Source organism: Borostomias antarcticus, assembly GCF_949987555.1.
Source record: "Borostomias antarcticus genome assembly, chromosome: 5".
NCBI classification, from domain to species: domain Eukaryota; kingdom Metazoa; phylum Chordata; class Actinopteri; order Stomiiformes; family Stomiidae; genus Borostomias; species Borostomias antarcticus.
The window spans coordinates 6131209-6152468 of record NC_140238.1 but is presented as its reverse complement, the minus strand read 5'-3'; the positions used below and the strand labels follow the sequence as shown (position 1 = coordinate 6152468).

At 45.8% G+C, this 21260-nt stretch overlaps 1 protein-coding gene across 1 annotated transcript in view; it reads left to right on the top strand.

Annotated features, from left to right (window-relative positions):
- Positions 1 to 21260, top strand: part of col12a1a (collagen, type XII, alpha 1a) — a gene marked incomplete at both ends in the record, with an annotated part of 62929 nt that overhangs the window by 36693 nt on the left and 4976 nt on the right. The window contains 25 exon segments of the mRNA XM_084438402.1: positions 71 to 213; positions 1850 to 1979; positions 2754 to 2896; positions 3121 to 3250; positions 4178 to 4297; positions 4498 to 4644; positions 4993 to 5109; positions 5791 to 5943; positions 6166 to 6240; positions 6516 to 6655; positions 6861 to 6984; positions 7307 to 7450; positions 7790 to 7954; positions 8210 to 8248; positions 8393 to 8531; positions 9402 to 9544; positions 10199 to 10308; positions 15918 to 16076; positions 16367 to 16444; positions 17433 to 17519; positions 18120 to 18173; positions 18632 to 18727; positions 19166 to 19219; positions 20560 to 20613; positions 20980 to 21033. Coding sequence (XP_084294528.1) covers positions 71 to 213; positions 1850 to 1979; positions 2754 to 2896; positions 3121 to 3250; positions 4178 to 4297; positions 4498 to 4644; positions 4993 to 5109; positions 5791 to 5943; positions 6166 to 6240; positions 6516 to 6655; positions 6861 to 6984; positions 7307 to 7450; positions 7790 to 7954; positions 8210 to 8248; positions 8393 to 8531; positions 9402 to 9544; positions 10199 to 10308; positions 15918 to 16076; positions 16367 to 16444; positions 17433 to 17519; positions 18120 to 18173; positions 18632 to 18727; positions 19166 to 19219; positions 20560 to 20613; positions 20980 to 21033 — 2798 coding nt within the window.

The window sequence follows — 21260 nt, the reverse complement described above, 5'->3', positions numbered from 1 at the left end:
CTCTCTCTCTCTCTCTCTCTCTCTTTCTCTCTCTCTCTCTCTCTCTCTCCCTCTTTCCCTTCCTCCACAGTGGAGCGTACCGCCGTGAGAAACATCCAGGTGTTCAACCCCACTACCAACACCCTGAACGTGCGCTGGGAGCCCGCCACAGGAGAGGTCCTGCAGTACCGGGTCGTCTACGCACCCCTGACCGGCACCAAGCCCTACGAGTCGGTCAGTTCCACACACACACACACACACACACACACACACACACACACACACACACACACACACACACAGACGCACAGGCACACACACGCACACATGCAGGCACACACACGCACCCTCGCACACACACCACCCCTCTCCAAGCCTCTAATTAATCCCCCCTCATGTCAAAGTTCAAAGGTCAGGGCCCCAGCCAACCATTCACTTCACTCCAACTGATTTACTGCAAACAGGACTGTGTAAAAGGAGTGGAACAACCGCACCCCTAACTATTAGAAAGAGAATGTTCCAGAACATTCAGTCCTCCACATGGACCATCACTCTCGGCTGAAATGGGGTTCCTCTTTTCTAACCGTAACTGCTCTCGGTTTGTCTCCGAGAATTTGAGTTGATTAAAGTGGAAATCTCTCTCAATAAATTGAATGTCTGCAAGGAAAGGACGCATGGCAACGCTCAGCACCACCACAAACAACTTACAAAGTGTCGCGATGTGACACTACAAACATTTCCCCATCTTGTCTGAAACGTTCAGACACAGAGACCCCTTCATTTATTAGGCGTCAGAGAACATCAGTCCTTTGAAGAGTGACTCACTTCTGTCTTAATGATAGTGAGAGGGGTATTCTTTTTTTCATGCTCATTTCATCCAGCCAGTTGTTTGGGTTTCTGAAGAGGATAATGTCATAACGGACTTGGGGCCAGGCTTTTCCAGAGTACGTTCCAGCTCCCCGAGTCAATAGCAATGTGGCCAGCGTCATAAAGCACCATCAGCTTTAACAAGGGAGGGGGGGGGGGCGATTTGGTGCGCGCACTACCAATTTAAACGTGCAGCTTGTAATATTTGTTTCAACACAGAAAGATACATTGTTAGCACTTAAACCTACCCTCCTTGCAATGAGGGTTTGATGACTCGAAACAGCCAATGGAGCAACGAGGTGCGGAGAGAGGGGAAAATGTGTCAAGTGTGAGAATTTAGCTCTGAGAGGTGAACCAAACACGCTGCGGGACTTGTGTGGAATTTGACCCAAGGACACAGCAGGTAGAGGATGAGGGGAGAAACTTGTTTTCCAATCTCTCTCTCTCTCTCTCTCTCTCTCTCTCTCTCTCTTGCTCTCTCTCTTGCTCTCTCTCTCACTCACACACACTCTCTCTCAGTCACACACACACACACACAAACACACACACACCAGGTGGCCTCCCAGGGCTAAAACACTGATGAGTGTGAGGCTGGAAGAGGCAGGCTGCTATAATCAACTGTCGCCAAATGAGCCTGTGTTATTATACAGTCTGCCCTGAGGGGCCGCCCGGATCAAAGAAGTCTTGTACTTCCCTTTCACTCATCAGTGACAACACAAGTGGTTGTTGAGTGCAGGAGAGCTGTTAGAGGTGTTTGAGACAAACAGCTGTCTGAGTGTGTGTGTGTGTGTGTGTGTGTGTGTGTGTGTGTGTGTGTGTGTGTGTGTGTGAGTGTGTGTGTGTGTGTGTGTGTGTGCGTGCTCATGAGATTGTGTGTTCTGCGTTCCTTCCTTCAGCTATATCCCGTACTGATCTGCATGTGTGTGTGTGTATGTGTGTGTGTGTGTGTGTGCGTGTGCGTGTGTGCGTGTGTGTGTGTGTGTGTGTGTGTATCCCTCTGTAGGTCCTGGTCCCGGGGTCGTCCACCACAGCCCTGTTGGAGCAGCTGATCCCAGACACACCCTACGACGTTGGAGTGGTGGCCCTCTATGCCGATGGAGAGGGTCCCACTGCCAACGACAAGGGCACAACACGTAAGACCCTACCTTCTGGCCTCCTACACACACCTACCGTATATCTTACTGTATAAGCACATACAGTACCACTGTATATATATCGCTTCACATACCCTGTACACTGCAAGACTACAAATATCATTACAACCCACAAATGACACCGCAATCACCAGTACGTTCCTTCTGAACGCTACGGCAACAAGCTATGATATTCGACACCAATGAGAATCTGATCGGATTTTGTATCGAATGCTGATTGGCCCGCATAGATAGTGGGCTGTGCGGAGAGGCTGATTTTGGCCTTTGATTGGTCACTGACTACAGATTTCCACTTTTCAAGTATTGCTAACAGGTCCTGCACTCTTGCGAGCTGTGGGTAGTATATCTGGCACACAAGGTGCGGTTTATGTGGACTTTCTTCCACGCTAACTCACTTCACAGAGGTTTTTATTACACAAACGGCAAAGTGTATTACCCAAATTAGTTTTTCATTTAGCCCCGAATTTACGCTCCCGATTAAATAATGTTCAAACGCAGCTGGATGTGAAAGGTAGGCTAATGTGCTGGCTCCGCCCCCTCTGCCCAAGTCTGGTGGCGCTTGATTCCAGACTGCGTTCCTTAAGGCTTCGACGGATTCATTCCTGTGGTTATAATGAAAGGAACAAGTTCCGCTTTTGCTCGTTTCCGTCGTCTTTATGGCCTCCCTCTGAGAGGAAGAGCTGACAACGAGACCTCGTTAACCGTCTCTCTCTCTCTCTCTCTCTCTCTCTCTCTCTCTCTCTGCCTCCCCAGTGCCCCGCAGCGGCCCCAGGAACCTGCGTGTGTTTGACGCCACCACCAGCACTCTGTCGGTGGGCTGGGACCACGCCGAGGGCCCTGTGCAGAAGTACCAGATCACCTACGCGCCCACCACCGGAGACCCCATCGAGGAGCACGTAAGCGTCCACAAGACCTCCAGTAAAACACTCACGTCTGATTATAGTTTTATTGTGGTGTGTTTAGTGTTTGACTTGAATTGAACTGGTCGGTTTATCGATGTTATAATTTCGATTGGTTGGACCCTCTTTCGCGGTTTCTATCAATCCAGTATGTCAGGTAATCGTTAATTTATGCCTTGTACTTATTATGATGTGTGTGTGTGTGTGTGTGTTTCCTGCAGACAACTGTTCCTGGCAACAGAAATAACGTGATCCTGCAGAACCTGACTCCAGACACTCCCTACAGGATCAACGTCATGGCTATCTACCCTGACGGACCTGGAGGAGACCTGGATGGAAATGGACGCACAGGTACACACACACACACACACACACACACACACATGCAGGTACACACACGCCCACACATACGCACACAATCAGGTACACACACACACACACACACACACACACACACACACACACATACTGTACATACTCACACATACACACATACAGGTATGCATACACTTTCACACTACTACTAACACACATACACACATTCATTCACAAGTAATACACAGCAGACGACTTGTATAAACTCAGCCACTGATATTTATCCTGGATCATAACAAAAGGAATGCCATAGCTGTCTGTTCTTGGAATGATGAGCCAGCAAGGCCGACTGTATGCCAATGAATTCCGAACTGTCTGTCTTAGAATGTGGATTTTCCTTTGCAGCTGGCCCAACATCTAATTTCCTCAAACAGATTATTTTAAGCCTAAAGAAAAGGAAAACAAATTCATAATATACTATACTACATAATTTACTGTAACAGTAGGCATAGGCTATGATAGTAAGATTCCAGTCTGCGTGTAAAGCGATGTATCCGGACAGGAACAATCATTCATACTCCCAGATATGTACCAGATAATCGGACGTATCTGGGAAAAATCTGGATATGTGTTTTTTTTTTCTGGATACGTCCGATTATGTGGTATATGCAGGGATGTGTGGGATTATTCCAGTTCCGGATACCCCTCTTTTCACATGCTCTACCACAATACATCTAAAACATATGCATGGCTGCCCTCTGCTACTCTCAAGAATCGTGTTTTTATGCTGTCTCGAGGTGTTGGGAGCAGATTGGAAGACACTGTTCTACCCGTAACTGATATTACAGCATGAATCAATCAAGGGAATTCAAGTGCATTCCCGTATTTCATTGAGGAGCTTGATGGGACAGTGTCGCTGCTAACCTGGTTTGACCGTCCTGTCTTGTGTGAACCTGTCCACAGTGGATTTGGTTGATCCCAGGAACCTTCGCGTGTCCGATGAGTGGTACACGCGCTTCAAAGTCTCCTGGGACGCTGTCCCCACCAAAGTCCTGGGATACAAGCTGGTCTACCAGCCTGAAGGTAGGACACAGTGACTGTCGATGTGTATAGGTGAGGACATTAAGTCAAACACCCTTTTTGCCATATATACTGCTGTTAAATTTGCTTGTGACAGACAAAATCCAAAGACAGTAAGTCTTCCAGTTACCTAATGATTATGAAGTAGGCCGTTGTCTGTGAAATGTATGCTTCTTGACTGTTATACTCCGTTGTGACTCCAGGTACTGATGAGTCCATGGAGGTGTTTGTTGGGGATGTGACTACACACAACCTGCACAACCTGCAGACTGGAACCACCTACGACGTCAAGGTCTTCGCCCAGTATGACGCCGGCCTCAGTGGAGCTTTGATTGGACAAGGAACTACATGTATGTAAATATATTTGAGTTTGGTTGAATGATTGATTAATTGAGTGATTGATTGATGGATCGACTGATTGATTGATTGTTTGATGGATTGATTGATTGATTGGTTGATTTGTTGATTGGTTAATTGGTTGAGTTGTTTATTGTTTGATTGTTTGATTGATTGATTGATCGACCGATCGATCGATTGTTTGATTGATTGATTGGTTGATTGATTTATTGATTGATTGATTGATTGATCTGTCCTTGTGACCAGTTGAAAGTTAAGTAATGACCTGAAATGTATGGATATAAATTGGATATCTGAAAATGTGTTAGCTAATGACGATGACTTTGTCTTGTCTCATGCAGTGTACCTGAATGTCACTGACCTGGTGACCTACAACGTCGGATATGACACCTTCTGCATCAGATGGACCCCACACAGGGCTGCCACCTCTTACAGACTCAAAGTCAATCCTTTTAACCGTAAGTTAAAATACCCATGCCATCCTGTAGGGCCTTGGTATAAGTAAATCTTTTTAACCATAAATTCAAATACCCTTACCGTCCTCTGTGTAGATTAGATTAGGATCTTTGTCTAAGTCAGCTTTTCTATCGAACGCATGTGTAGCTGATAAAATCTGTTATGCTCCCTCTGAATATGTCCATTGTTGAGGAAAATTCCCAAGCCTAACACAAGAGTGTTATTGTCTGATTGCCTAAAAATAAAGTGGAATATATTTTCAATCTCCCCGTGCCCACTTCTGCATCTGCTCTGGATTAGCTAGCTCCTTGACGGTGGGGGAACTGTAAACATAATGGAGAGGGAAAAGAAAACGAATATTGGGATATTTATGTTATTACTGTAGGTTACTGTAGGTTATTTACTGTATGTAGTCATTACAGTTGGAAGCAGCGCTCTGAGCTCCATGATACAGAGCTGTTGGATAATACATTATAAAGACCCATTACGGCCCGAGCCTTACAGTGGCCCAGGACCAAAAAACATACAGTGCACCATATGCAGCTCTCTAGGAATCATAGTATAGTAACTAAGAGTTACACGTTGAAAGCCGGACTAGATAGATGATCGTCATTTGGAGTTTGTCATGATTTGTTGTTTGTGAAATGTACCGTTGTCTCCCTCTCTTTGTCTTCGTCCCCCAGCCTCGGACAGCGGAGCCCAGGAGATCACCGTCACCGGGTCGGAGAGCCAGTACTGCTTCGATGGCCTGACCCCAGATGCTCTCTACAACGCCACCGTCTTCGTCCAGACCCCCAACCTGGAGGGCCCTGGAGTTAGTGTACGGGAGAGGACATGTAAGATGGAGTGGAATTCTCAAATGGAATATTTCACATTTCGAATATGTCTAGGGGTTCAGTTGGGATCGGAGTGTGTAAGCTCGCTAAGCTAACCGCCACCGCCCCCCAACCCCCTCCAAGTGCATGACTTGTCCTCAGATCTCTCCTGTCTTTGCTGATCATATAAGTATGATCAAGGGTCTGACTGTGTGTGTGTGTGTGTTTAATCTCTTTTCACAGTGATCAAGCCCACCGAGGTCCCAACAGAGCCCCCCACTCCACCTCCGCCCCCCACCATCCCCGGTGCACTGGACGGTAAGGAGCTGCAGGAGGTCATCAGGCCAGTAGCCAGCGCCGCTGTCTGCTCGTGCAAAAACAGGACCGAGGAGATTGTCACTGAGAAGTCATAACTGCATAATACAGTCATTGTATCATTCTGTCATGGTTTAGCTACTGTAAGCGTGTCTTTTCCATTGATATGTACGTATAGTGGAATATAGCGTTTACTATAGAATGTAATGTCGAATGTCTACAGAATTTACTGTAGAATGGATCGAATCTCCATTCATATGACCGTGTCTGTGCCACAGTATGCAGAGGCGCCAAGGCCGACCTGGTGTTCCTCATCGACGGCTCGTGGAGTATAGGTGACGAGAGCTTCAACAAAGTCATCCAGTTCGTCTTCAGCATGATCGGAGCCTTCGACGCCATCAACTCCAACGGAATGCAGGTGCGTAATCCAAGACAGCGTTGGGAGTTTATAGATGTCTGTAGACGATGCCTGTCTACTGCTTGTGAGTGCCTGTCGATGTCAGAATGTGTTCCTAGATATCTGACATAAAGACTGGTTTCTGTTGTTCACCTAGCTTTTTTTTGGTTCTCTCTCTTTCGCTCTCTCTCTCTCTCTCTCTCTCTCTCTTTTTGTCTGGAAACAGGTGTCTTTTGTTCAGTTCAGCGACAGTGCCAAGACTGAGTTCAAGCTGAACACGTACCATGACAAGGGAATGGTGCTGGCCGCTCTGCAGATGGTTCGCTACATGGGAGGAAACACTAAGACGGGTACGCAGCCAATCACGACCTCCTCAGACTCATTTGTCAAAGATTGGCCAAAATATATTTTCTTGGTAAACAACTCAGCCATTTCGTAGATGTTATTGGTAAGGACAGGGATTTGACAGGGATTTGGAGTCTAAGGGAGTCACTATCACTCACTAAACCATGAACCATTCAATTTGAAGGAATAAAATATGATTTATATCAGCTGCTTTGAATCAAATGAAATGGCATGGAATGGAATCTCAATTGGAAAATCAATTGAATGAATTTGTTTGTGTACTGAGTTCAGACTGATGCTATCTTTCTGCCATCTTTGCTTGCTCAGGCGTTGCTCTGAAGCATGTTGGGGATAAGGTGTTCACCTCAGACAGTGGCATGAGAAGGAATGTCCCCAAGGTCCTGGTTGTGGTCACTGATGGCCGCTCTCAGGATGAGGTCAAGAAGAGCGCCTCCGCACTGCAGCACTCTGGTACGTATGGATAGGATAATTGTGTGTGTGTGTGTGTGTGTGTGTGTGTGTGTGTGTGTGTGTGTGTGTGTGCGTACGTGTGTGTGCGTGTGTGTGTGTGTGTGCGTGCGCACATATTTGTGTGTGAGGATGTGTGTGCTTGCTTGCATGTGAACTCAAACAGAATAATGAGCTGAAGATGGTGCTGCTTATCGTACAAAATTTGTTTACCCCTACCAGCGTTTTCCATTGGCAAAATCAACCAATCTGACATGAACTCATCTACTCACTGCAATCAGCGCGATAATTGATTCCATCGCGCCCCGCGTTACCGTTACGATCTCTTCCGCTTTGCTCCAGGTTACAGTGTGTTTGTGGTCGGCGTGGCTGACGTGGACGTGACGGAGCTGAGGAACATCGGCAGCAGGCCCAGCGAGAGGCACGTCTTCGTGGTGGACGACTTCGACGCCTTCGCCAAGATCCAGGACAACCTCATCACCTTCATCTGTGAAACCGCCACTTCCTGTAAGAGACCGCGATCAGGGTGACCGCAGGAAACCTGGGCAGACTTGGCTCACATACATGCTTAATTCACTTGAGAGTATAGGCTAGCGTTCCACTGATTTCTTGAGGTAAACCACATCAAAGTATTCCGAAGTGTGTACAAGCAGGGTTTGACCCAGGTCTGCACAAGTTAACCCATTCTAACTTTTTTCTTTGCGAAGCCTGCTTCAACACATCTGTATGTTTCTCATTTCTGTATTTTTCTTCTCTCCTTAGCTTGTCCTTTGATTTACATCAACGGATTCACCTCACCTGGTATGTACAGTGCATGACATGTCATTATGCGTACCGTAAATTCAGGATACACTGGGAGCTACTGTATCTGATGACTGTCTGAGTCTTCCCACAGGATGCCATTCTCAAGGTAACACCTGTTTTCACCCATTTCCCTCCCTTCAGGTTTCAGAATGCTGGAAGCCTTCAATATCACAGACAGGACCTTCGCTGGCTTGAATGGAGTGTCCATGGAACCAGGGTCCTTCAACAGCTACATCGCCTACAGGCTGCACAAAGACTCCTTCCTCTCCCAGCCCACCAAGTAAGGGCCTGTTTGTGTGTGTTTGTCTGTGTGTGTACTCGCATGTGCGCACCAACCCACATCCTGCATGTGTGCAGCCTGTCGGCGCCCCCCCTCTCTCCAGAGTAGCACTAATACTGTCAGGCCCAGTGCAATTATTTCAAATGATGTTCAACGGCCTCCATAGCCCCCCCCCCCCCCCCCCCCCCTCAGCCTGATTTTGTTGTTGCAGCTTGCAGAATATGGGGTGTTAAACTGTTATTAGGGAGAATTTGATTTTGGTATAGGTGAGACCCTCAAGAGGTCGAGTTCTAGAGCTCTTTATGGAAGGTCATTAAATGGTCTTCAGGCAATTGCTGAGCGGCTCAAGGATTCCGTCTCAAACTTCCTAGCCAGGCACGAGCATGCTTTGTTAATTTGGCCATAATGATGAGTGTTTTGTGCGTGTGTGGGTAAGCAATCGACTTAATGCGCACAAATGGAAACACTTCGAAGCCGCAAAGAAGTTTCGAAAATCCTTTCAATATGAGGGTGATTTCTTCGAGGCCCGGGTAGAACTGGGAACCATTTTCAGGTTCTGCGGTCTGCGTGACAGTGGATATTTTGTCTTTTACCGTAGCGAGTTGCCAGCATTATGTATGTCCCTTTTGTTGTCTGTTGATAGAACTCGTAGGTTCTTCGGTCCCAGAAGAAACAAAGGATCTTGTGTTGTTCGCTGGATCATTGTGTCAAAGACTGTATGCATTTGGCAGTATGACCACCCGATAAATACAGTGTAACTCTGAAAATAGATCTATCAGTCTCAAGATTGGTGATGATTTGGATAGCTTGCAGTCCATACTCTTGTCTGACTCGTTTCTGGTCAGTGATTGGTGTTTTTAATTCCAACAGGGAAATCCACCCTGACGGTCTTCCTCCCTCCTACACCATCATCCTCCTCTTCCGTCTCCTTCCTGACTCCCCCACCGAGCCCTTTGATATCTGGCAGATCGCCGACGGCAACAACAACCCTGAGGTCGGGGTCACTGTCAACCGTGAGTACCCATCATGCCCTGTCACCCAGCTGGAGGGGAAGGGAGGACTGTAGGTTTGGTTACCCAACAGCTGTGGTTTCTTTCTTTCTTTCTTTCTTTCTTTCTTTCTTTCTTTCTTTCTTTCTTTCTTTCTTTCTTTCTTTCTTTCTTTCTTTCTTTCTTTCTTTCTTTCTTTCTTTCTTTCTTTCTTTCTTTCACTCTTTCACTCTTTATCTCTCCCTCTGTTTCCACTCCTGCCTACTAGCAGTGTTTAGAAACCCAGACAAGAATAAAAACCATAGGCGTGAATGATCTCCTTTGGGAAGTACAGAGAAAAAAACAAAAACAAATCATGGCATCAATCCTACATAGTAAAACATTAATCCTTCAAAGTTGGCGGTCTGGGTGTTTTCGATTTGGTTCTAATTTTCCACACAGATTATTGTGCTTGCGTGTGGGATTTTCACTAACACATCGGTACACTGCACTGAAACTTGATGATCAATTCTGGCTTTATCCCTTGTAGTCCCAGTCTGTGTCCCCTCCCCACCCCCATCTCTCTTTACCCCCCTACCCCCCCTCCCATCATATATTCTTCTCCGCATGCTGTCCAGGCTATGCTCTTATAACCATGCGGCCAGGGATTCATATATAGATGGCGTTGCCTCTTTGCAGCTTCCAGTAAGACCATCACGTTCTACAACAAGGACACCAGGGGAGAGCAACAGAGAGCCACGTTTAACGAGGACCAAGTGAAAAGAATTTTCCACGGGAGCTTCCACAAGGTAAACACCACAGCAACGCTAATGGAGCAGCCTGCCGCAGACAGTGAAATATTAAGGCCTGGCAGAGACAACCGCCCGTCTTGCTGTTTTGTTTTCTCTCTGGTCAATTATTTTGATTGATAACATTCATTAGATGAACTTTAAAGAGATGTTTTTGCACGAAGAGTCTGCTTTTTTGTCGTAACCTCTTTGAATTAGCTGTTATTTGAGAACAGTTGTCCCATAAGGCGTATTGACCTCCCAGATGCCAATTTGCCCATTGTCAATGAACAATGGGTTTTGTCTGTTGCAAGTCTTAATCACCGGCCATATCTGTTCATAGCTGATGTTTTCCGTGGATTACTTCTATGCCCCATTGACTCTAGTAATGGATCTCCAGGTGATGGCCAGTGCCAAAACTATGGTTTAGGCTTAGGTTACCTTTCACAAAATTGAGCACTATCCATCTTACACAGTACAGCCTAGTGGGTTCTGAGCCAGTATGGAGTCCTTCGGGCCTTTTTTATGATTTGTCGTTAAGATTTGTTTTCTTGGACCAAATGCAGCTATTTTGACGAATGGGTTGAAGCGACTATAAATACCTTCGCTTAGTTTGGTGGCGTAAGGAATTGGTGACCTTGTGGACCCAGCGCAATGTGCAAATGGTTACAGTTAGTGACGGGAGTCTTCAAGAGTGCTGATTCACCCCTGTCCTGGTGGTAAATGGACTGCACTTATATAGCGCTTTTATCCAAAGCGCTTTACAATGGCCTCTCATTCACCCATTCACACACTCGTACACACCAATGGCGGCAGCTGCCATGCAAGGTGCTAGCCTGCTCATTGGGAGCAATTTGGGGTTCAGTGTCTTGCCCAAGGACACTTCGACGTGTGGACCGGAGGAGCCGGGATGCGAACCGCCAACCCTGCGGCCATTGGACGACCCACTCTACCTCCTGAGCCACAGCTGCCCCTGGTGCTGTTCAAGGAGGAGTTCAAGAGTGTTGGATCAGTGCTTGTTTTGGTTGACCTCATTTGTTATAGGATAAATGAAATCGAATATGCAAGGAAACCCTCAAGATTCTCATTCTCATTCTCAATCTTGCAGTATGTGTATTATGAGGTCAGTTTCAATGACTTTTCTCCTCATTGAAACCACATTTCTTGTCAATTAATAGGATATTCACTTTTAAACCAGGGTGTTTTTGACAATCAGACAGATTCCTCCCAAAATTTGGTCCAAACAGCTGTGGGGACAGTGATGAAATGTTCTTCTTGACTCTCAGTGGGAAACTCTTAACTATTGCCCTCTGGGTCTAGCATGTTAAGATTTGAATCTCAAGTCTCCTTCGGGGATCGCATAGTGCGCAGGGCCATTACACGAGAAGTGGGCCCATCCATCATTCAGTTAATCCATGTTGAAATAGCACTGTTAAAGGCTGGTGTTATTGCTTTGGTAGGCTATTGTTCATCTTAGAATGATTTAGTTAAGGTACATAACATGTCAGGTTTTGTAACCCTAATATACTATGTTTTTGCTCTGTTTGGGGTCTCACCAGTCTCACAGCTGGTGTAGCACTCAAAGGGAACATCTGACGTCTCCTTCCCAACTCCAAATATTAAGCATTTTCTGTTATTTTCTCTGGCCCTGGAGAAATGGTTTCAACAGTGAAAGAAGGCATGTTTCCATATGGCTCCTGGTGGTTCATAGATGCTTGGTGCATCACAGGGGGTTAATGTACCAGGACAAATTTTTCATGTGTGTCCATTTTTTCTCTGAAGAGGAACAATATGCTTCCTATTCAGTACAGAGTACAAAGTACTCTTCCATCAAAAGTCGCCCACACACTGAATTCAAAGAGAAGTGTACACAGTAGTTCCAGTCTTAGAACACTTAGTCTAGAGTTGCTGAGGAAGATGTTGACCACAAGATTACTCCCAAAGTTGATGCATTTCCAAAATTACTTCTAAGCAGCAAGACAACTAATTAGGGGCTGAAGCCATGAATGGGACCTTGGGTTTGAAATGATGACATCACCAGAATGACATCAGCTTTAATTGGACATCAGCCTGCTGTGTGTGTGTGCGTGTGTGAGTGTGAGTGTGTGTGTGTGTGTGTGTGTGTGTGTGTGTGTGTGTGTGTGTGTGCTGTCTACTGTCTACTGTACCTTCTTGTGTTCTTTCTGTGGCTGTTTTGGTGCTGCTGGGTGACTAGTTTGTGGTACAGTACTCTGTAGTCTGTAGTGCCCTACATACAGTACCTGCTTATTTGCTGGTCTGGAGAGCTTGTCATTGCTCACTGGTGTGGTTGGCTGTTTGTGTGTGTGTGTAGTCAATGGTTTTGCCATGCTGCTCTGTGACCTCAAAGTGTGTGCAGAAACCTCTTTGACCAATGGGGAGGTTTCTCTCACCAGTGAGGTCCCAAATGACAGCTGGACTTAACAACCAGAAAACCATTTGCCACTCAGAGTCAGAAAACACCCAGAAGTACCCTTATACTGTAGCATTCAAATAGTTCATATAGTTTTATCTACTGGTTTTATCTACTCCTTAAAGACATGGCAATCATTCTATGCTAGTATGTGGCTTGGCCAGAAGGCCATAGGAGTCTTAAAATCTAACAATGCCCCTTTTTCTTTGGTTATTTCACTGTCAAGGTGAGTCTGCAATTCTACAACCGAAAATACTCAAAACTAAGCCCAACCAACCCCTCAGTTTAACTCCAAGCCCAAGATGTGCTCCCATTTGAACTGCGGAGCTTACACTTGCCAAGTGCTGTTAAATGTATAGGTTCACATCATGTACTTTCATAGCACAGCGCATGTTACAGAGTGCAGACGATTCAGCTTACCTTTCTCTCAGGGTCTGTGGATAGAGAATAATACAGGCTAGCCAGGTCTGTCTGACTCACTGTCAGAGCGATGTGGGGAAGCTCTCTCGGTGAAAGCTTTAGCAGATGCTAACCCTCACTAACCTACAACCAGGGATTCCCTACACTCCTGGAGTGGGGCTCTTAAGAGAAAGACTGTGCTGGAGGATGACTTTCCTCAGAGGCCAGGAGCAAGAAGGATTCCGTTGCAGGGAGGTGGGGGGAGGTTTTTTCCTTGACTCATATGTTTGCATATCCATGGTGGCCTTCATGTATAGGGACCATCAAATGGAAATCGGAGTTTTTAGTGGTTTTGGTTGACTACGCAGGGCTACCCATACTGAGAGCTACACAAATGTAGCTTTATTGTTCACCGAAAACTGAACATGCTCAAACTTTCCTTTAACGGGTTGATTGAGCAGGTTGTGCCAGTGCACATATACCAGTTGGGAATGAGTTCAGGAGAGAATTCTTATAGAGCCAAAGTGGGCAATAACACTGGCTCGTGGTCAGTCTTGGCCTAGATGATCATTTGCCACAAGCATTGACTGTATTCTTTGTCCCCTCTTTATGACAGTATTTTCCTCTGAAGCCTTCTGCTAAAACCCCATCCACTGTGAAAAAGCCAGGCAGAGTTAATGGCCCATGCAACTGTGCTAGCAATACAGGGACGTGCTAGCAGTCCCACAGAAATGAATTGGTGACTTGCCTAAGAGTCCAGTAGGCCCACTCCTTCCCGGTAGCCAGTGTCGAAATGTCATATTGTCAGCCCAGTTTGGACATGGGAGCTAGAAATCTGGAATTACATGGTGGAAATGGTATCCGTCAAAGGGAATTTTATGATTGGTGCTTGTATTTTATGCGTTAGGGCACATTTAATTCGCAACTTTTCATCCATTCTTTTTTTGTTTTAAACGAGGTTGCCATGATCAGCGTGTATAATAGATTACAAATGTAAATAATGAGAATGACACAGCCTCAATTACTCGCTATCTCTCTTGCTCTCCTTACATGGAGGTCCAATACCTGAAGAGGCAAGCCAGTCACGGAGCCACGTGCACAGATTTGTGATTTTACAGCCATGAAAGTCCAGTAGTGAGACAGTGGAAGAGAGCCAGGATCAAGCCAGGAACAATAAAATGCAGTCTGATAGAAATCATGGAGATATGACTCAGGAGACTCAGTGCAAGTGGAGAGAACAGAAGCGCCCAAATATATAACTGAGTGTGTGTGTGTGTGTGTGTGTGTGTGTGTGTGTGTGTATGTGCGTGCGTGCGTGCGTGCTTGCGTGTGTGTGTGCATGCGTGCGTGTCTGTGCGTGTGTGTGTGCGTGCCTGTGTGTGTGTGTGAATATTCATGCAATGGTGTAGACAGGAGATCCAGGGGGTTAAGACCTCAGAGCTGCAGTAAGAGATGTCAGCAGCCAAAACAGTGATGGTCAGTGGGAGACACAATTTAGTGTAATTTTGACTTGGCAGGTTATAGCGGGAGCCAATCCTCCCTTGACCGCAGTGGTTTTCAAACATTAAGAACAGTTTCATCCTCTGTGTGGAAGTTTGCGTATGACTCAGGGAGCCATTGTTCATTGTATACTAGGTTCCACACATGTTCTGTTTGTATGATTGAGTTTTATGTTTGTTTTGCACATTATTACATGTAAATGGAACACTACTTCCCTTGATCGAATACCAAGTTACTGTCAAATGATGACAGGTAGGTAGAAGGAACTCTTGAATTAGAGTAAGGATTTGTGAATTGTTACATCCAGTGACTGAATAGTTTTTATTGAGTGTACATATTGGTCAGTGAGGTAATATACAGTACATGGTTTTTACACTCGTAATACAGTATGTCATTGAGAGTTATTTTGGTAAGCCCTCAAATGCATCATGGTATTGTCCATGCCAGAATCCACGGGGTATCACCCCCACCCCCCTTCTTTCCCCCATGCGGTGAGCCAGCCAGTCTGTTTCGTTGCCAAGGAAGTCAACTGCAATTTTGTGATTGGTTGCCAAGAGCCATGGCCTAGTCTGTGGTTGGTATGGCTCCGTTGCGAGTCATGTTAGCCTGCTCATTCTGTCGGGGAGAAAGCTTGTTAGGCTGCTCAGCAGAAAAATGCAACTGTGCAGGAAAGTACGGAAAGTGTGGCACTTTTCATGGCTTACCGCAAATTATATAATTTCAAGATGTGGTAGAGGCCTCCACGGACAGGAAATCTCAAATGCTGGCACCCACCTTCCTCAGTCAGTATACGGTGTCGTACATGTAGCCTGTAGCTTTTACATGGAAATGCCGACTACCGGTTGTTACATTTTTGTACTGATCATCAGGAAAAGCGTCTGACATGAAGTTCCTTTCAAAAGGTCGACCACCAAAACGGTTTTACATAGTTTTATAATCTGTAATTATGGTTATTCTACAGAGAGAAGACTGACAAAAGTGTTCATCATAATAATGGTGATAAAGTGAAACACAACATCAGCATCTTTATAAATATTGGTTTGGTGACGTCAAGAGCGTTGCTTCCACATGGGTTCAATAAGGTCCTCTGTTTCCGTGGTCCTGAATAATACCCTTTCATTTCAAATGGCAATTATGTTCTTCCACAGGGGTAGACCAGGCTTCTCTCCCAACGTCAAATAGCTTGTCAAAGACCCGGAACACTCTTCGTGCTCTTTGCCGAGCCTTGATGTCCAAACATGGTTGGGTTGCTGGGCAGATTAGAGTGTTCGCTCCCATAACTCTCTCTCTCTCCCTCCAGCTCCACATCAGCATTTCCCCAGAGAAAGTCAAAATGACCGTGGACTGCCAAGAGGTGGCAGAGAAACCCATCAAGGAAGCCAACAACATCTCTGTAGACGGCTATGAAGTGCTCGGAAAAATGTCCAGGTCTGGAGGTTCAAAGAGGGAGTCGGCAACCGTGAGTGAAAACTGTTGTTTTTTTGTTTTTTTCCAAAATGCAAAACCTTGGGAAAACACTTCTTGCGGAGCAAGATGCACCTAGTACACTGCGAGTCTCACAAACAGATGCTCGATTAAAACTGACTAACAACTCCAAGTCGCTGTTGGAAAACATGAAAGTTCTGACTTCAGTCTCATCTCAGTGCGCTCTCTGTGGGCGCTGGTCTGTTTTTCGAAGATGTGTTTCTCTCTGCCCCGAATGGGAGCCATGTGTAATATCTGTTCTTCTCCCATCATTCTTGTTTGTAGTTCCAGCTCCAGATGTTTGATATTGTCTGCAGCTTGAGCTGGACCAGCAGAGACAGATGCTGCGACCTGCCCGCCACGGTAAGAGCAGCTTCAGCAGACCCCTCGCAATCCACTCCCTGACTTTGAAATGCGTGGCTTTGAAAGTGGCTTAGGCTCACTGAAACCGATTTTAGCGATGCTCATGGATCACCTCCATTTACCGTTACTGTGCACAATGCACAGTGGCTGTATGTTCTCACATTATCCGAAACCTTTCTGTAATTGTCGTCAGTGCTGTGGATAACCCTTGACGAAAGCAGCCTTGCGTTTTGAATCCCAGCATCCCACCACTGCGCACTTCAGGAGAACCAGTGAATTTCTCCATGCATGCATGTTTGAGGTTCTACTGTGTCCCATTTATAATGTTATAAATACACACACGATCCCTAGCAATTATGGCTGAGGCATATTTGAGAAATAACCTGTCAAAATGAGATGATTGCCTTGGCAGAACTGAATAGAACTTTATATTCCATTGTTATGTTACTAATCCCACAATTGCAGCTCCAATCACACGAAGAACAAGTGTTCCTTTTGATCATGCGGCAGACAGATAAATCATAATATTCATCCATGATGTGTCTGGATCTGGAGGCAGTGAGTTGGGATTGAGAACCCCCAGTTACTGTCCATTCTCTCTGTGTATTTGACATGAAATATTATACCATGTTAATGAAAGGTGGTTTGTACAGTACAACATATTCGTTTTCCGCAACATTTTCCGGGCTTTTAGTTGTCATAGAGCATTTAGCCTTGAAGCCATGCGTTTCACTGTGGCAGCAGCCATAATTCAGTACACATCCCTGTGTTATAATGACCTTTGCAGGTTTTCCAAACTGTCTCCACCTCTTGAATTCCAAGGGAAGTTGCCAAAACAATGTCAGTCATTTACATCAACCAGTTTTTTTCACTTCCTTTGGACGTTGCCACAACTGTCAAGATGTCTTGTGGATTATACTCTGCCACTATATTCTCTAAAATGTATTTTTTAATACCCCCTTTTTTTCTTCTCCACCCTCCATTGCAGAGAGATGAGGCCAAGTGCCCGGCTCTTCCCCACTCCTGCACATGTGCCCAGGACAGCATCGGCCCTCAGGGGCCCCCCGGACCCACGGTAAAGACATTAACCATCCATCCTCAGTCCCTCTCCACATAACCCAGATATATCTATCTTTCTCTCTCTCTCTCTCTCTCTCTCTCTCTCTCTCTCTCTCATTCTCTCTTTCTCTCTTTCTCTCACTGTCTCTCCACCTCTGTCTTAGCCTGATCGTGAGGCTTTCTCTAGTCACATGTGATGACGATGATGATGATGATGATGATACCATGCACAACCTATTCTTTAATGACAGAGACAGAAAGGCATAGTATTACACAGAGGCAGGGCTGTTTGGCCTTTGCATGATTGTTGCTCTGCATGGACAGCTATTTAACTTAGCCGGAAACACCCCTCATGTCAGCACCTTTTACCATGGAGAGAGACAGTGTCAAGGATGAGGGGAATGACAGGCGATTAGGTGCAAGTTATCGCTGTAGGTGGTAAGTGTCAAAAGATAAATGCCTGTTGGAAAAACACAGAAAAAAATCCTTGAGGAGTCTGGAATATACAGAACACTGCATACTCGAAATCCTTGATGGCTTGGGGTTTGGGGTTGGAATCCTGCTCCGGTTGTGGGGATGGCGCTTAATCTCTGAGTGTGCCTGTCTGCTTTCCCAGGGTAGCCCCGGCACTAAAGGACCACGAGGAGAGAGAGGAGAGGCTGGCCCAAATGTAAGTGAATATTTAAAGTCATATTCTTCAGCCCAATTACATCGTTATCCATGCCGATTTATAGTTAGTTCTCTGTAAGGTGTTATGGCCCAGGTCTGACTCTGAATCAAACATCGAATCAAAGTCAGATCCGACAAAGCCAAACTCACACAGCGAAGGGTGTGGGGAATATAGTGGTACTGAAAACCATTTGGATGCAAAACTGTACAGATTCACATCTGAACAAAAATTGCACACATCTGAACTCATTTACCGAAGGTACTGTGTATTTTTTCCTCGACTTGATTTAAGGAGGCCCGTGTCGAGAGAGCTGTGCTGCAGCGCATTTCTCGACAGACCTCTCTCCCTGTTCCTGCTTACTCTTTGGATACTGTGTGGAATTATGGGGTGAATAGGTAGGAGTGTGATGATGGGAAGATATAACTGGCATGGCATGTCTTTGTTGTGTTTTACCATAGGGTCCAATGGGACCTCGCGGTGAACAAGGACCTCCAGGCTCTTTGGGACCCCCTGGTCCACAAGGACCTAATGGCCTCTCTCTGCCTGGAGAACCTGTAAGTCATGTTGATTTAGAGTCCTAACACACCCACACTGTGCTTCTGGAGAGAGAGAGTGATGGTAATTTGTGTCAGCAATAGCTACAGTAAGCATCAGTGATGGTTACAGTTCAGTGATAGTCATTGAACTTCGTACTTCATTTGTGGCGAGGTCCATGGGGGATTTACAGTGTGGAGAGAGCTAAAGCTTAATCTTTGACATCCACCCCCGTGACTATATGATTTACTCTCAGTCAGTGTGAGTTAGGGGAACCCTATTTATTAAAGCCAGGCAGCAGAGGCTTGTTCTTCCTCTTAGACATCCTCTCGGAGCATGGATGTAAATTTAATCTCAATGACAGAGTGAGCGAGCAAGAGGAAAACCAGACTGGCCGTTTTTTAAAGTTCTCCTTCCAACCTAAACCCATCTTTCTGCTTCCTTCCTTTATTGTTCAGGGCCGGCCCGGACCAAAGGGAGATCCCGGAGACCCGGGCCTGAACGGGTTGCGAGTGAGTACAGCTCTCTTTTTCATTAGCTGTGGTTTAGCTACAGGAAACCAAAAGACTATCCACAGAGAGAAACATTGCTACTGGAGCCTGGAGTGGGTCCACATGGCAAGGTTGAAACCTCAACCTCAAAGTGGGAGGTAGACCATACACTCCCCAGAGAGGCCCAGACATTCAAATCAACCCCGGTGATTGACGCATAGAAAAGGGCCAGTGGTGCAGTTAAGTTATTATGGGGCACATACTCATCTTACCAATGGGAGTAGATGATCCAAACGTGCTCTGTTGGTGTCTAGGCTATATATAGTTTATAGCTATGAACTCGTCCTGGTTGCAGTGAAGGATCTGCTGAGCGGTTGAAAGATTATGTGCCTTGAGGGTTATTGGGTTACTCGTCGCAAAGCCAAGACCAAAGAAAATCTCTTGAGACAATGGGACCTTAGGTTCAAGGTAAAATGGGTTTAGTCTTAAAAGAACTTTGTCGATTATAGAAGCCGTCTTCTCAAAATTGATTCCTTGCCTATCTGCACTGAGAGGAACCACATCTTGCACATAATATCTGGACTGAACATCTTTCATCTTCCATCAGCATGTCCTGGTTGTGAAACTGTTCATCTGCAAAAAATTGAGTATGACCATGGCTAGGACATTACCATGACCATTATGAGAACATTCCCAGAAATGAATCCAGTGGTTTTGACAGATGATGTCCCTGAATCAAACTATGGAAGGATTTATCTTATAACATCAATAAACATCTCATTGAGCCCCTCAACCAATCAAGACCATTACAGAAACCAACCGTGACTGTCAAAAGCTCCTGCAAGCAACATTAGGTATAACTGCAATGATCCCCAGGAGGGGAAATTTGGGAAACCCTAACATACATTTCAACAGCCAAGAGACGTGTACTGGTTTAAACATTCATCTGATATACTGTATATATCAGGTTCTCTCTACATAACAGGGAAACTAGAGAAGTGCTAGTACAGAAAAAAACCATACCCAGGTGGTGAAGTAAGTGGTGTAGCCTTGTGAGCCATCTCTACTGCCCTCTGCTGGTGTGCAACAGTATTGGCTGCTCCTGATTGGACTAAATATCATGCTTCGAATGGACACACACACACACACACACTCACAAACGGACGGTGAACCCACTGACATCATCCCTCGCCCCCTTGAATCCCAATTGGAAGTGGAAAGGGGAACATTGTCACGTATAGAAGAAAAAACATGCTATTATACTGTCCAACAATATGAAAATGTCATTTGGAGGCAGTTGAGGAATGGTATGTATTATTACTGGTTATCAGGATCTGATTGTGTGCATCTGTTTTTCCCAGGGTCCTCCTGGCCCTACCGGTCCTTTAGGCCCTGTCGGACCAGCTGGAGCGAGGGTAAGATCCGGCTTCCGTCACTGTTCATTGTACACGCGTGTTGACAGTCCACAAATCTCGCAAACACCTATTTCAGCACATGTTTGCATGTGAGCACCTACTCAGCACATTGTGTGCTGCTGGACTTGTGTGTGGTGGTCTAAGTGAGATGCATGTTACCACTTAAGTCAACCAGAGCCAATGGACTCCGCTGGAATAATTCGACCCATTGGCGTTTTTTAGCACCACCACAAACTGTACATTTATGAATACAAACACATACGTCACAAGAGTTATAAACATAATTACATCATTAAAACCTAGTATGCCCTCTAATGCGAAGAGGAACCCCACAGTGCATTGTTCTGACCGTTTCTCCCTATACAGGGTCTGCCAGGGAAGGAGGGATCATCTGGACCCAGAGGCCCAACAGGACCAATGGTGTGTGTGTATGCGTGTGCGTGCATGCGTGTGGGTGGGTGGGTTGGCGTGTGGCGGCGAGCATGTGTTTGCCCATGTGATTTACAGGGTAGCGTAAATGCCCCTGTGAGTGAGCACGCTTTAATTCCTGATGAATGCAAAACAATTACCCTCCTGGCTCCACAGCCTTCTCTCTGAATACAGCTGCACACGGAGAAGAGGCCTTAACGAGAATAAAGTGTGCATCT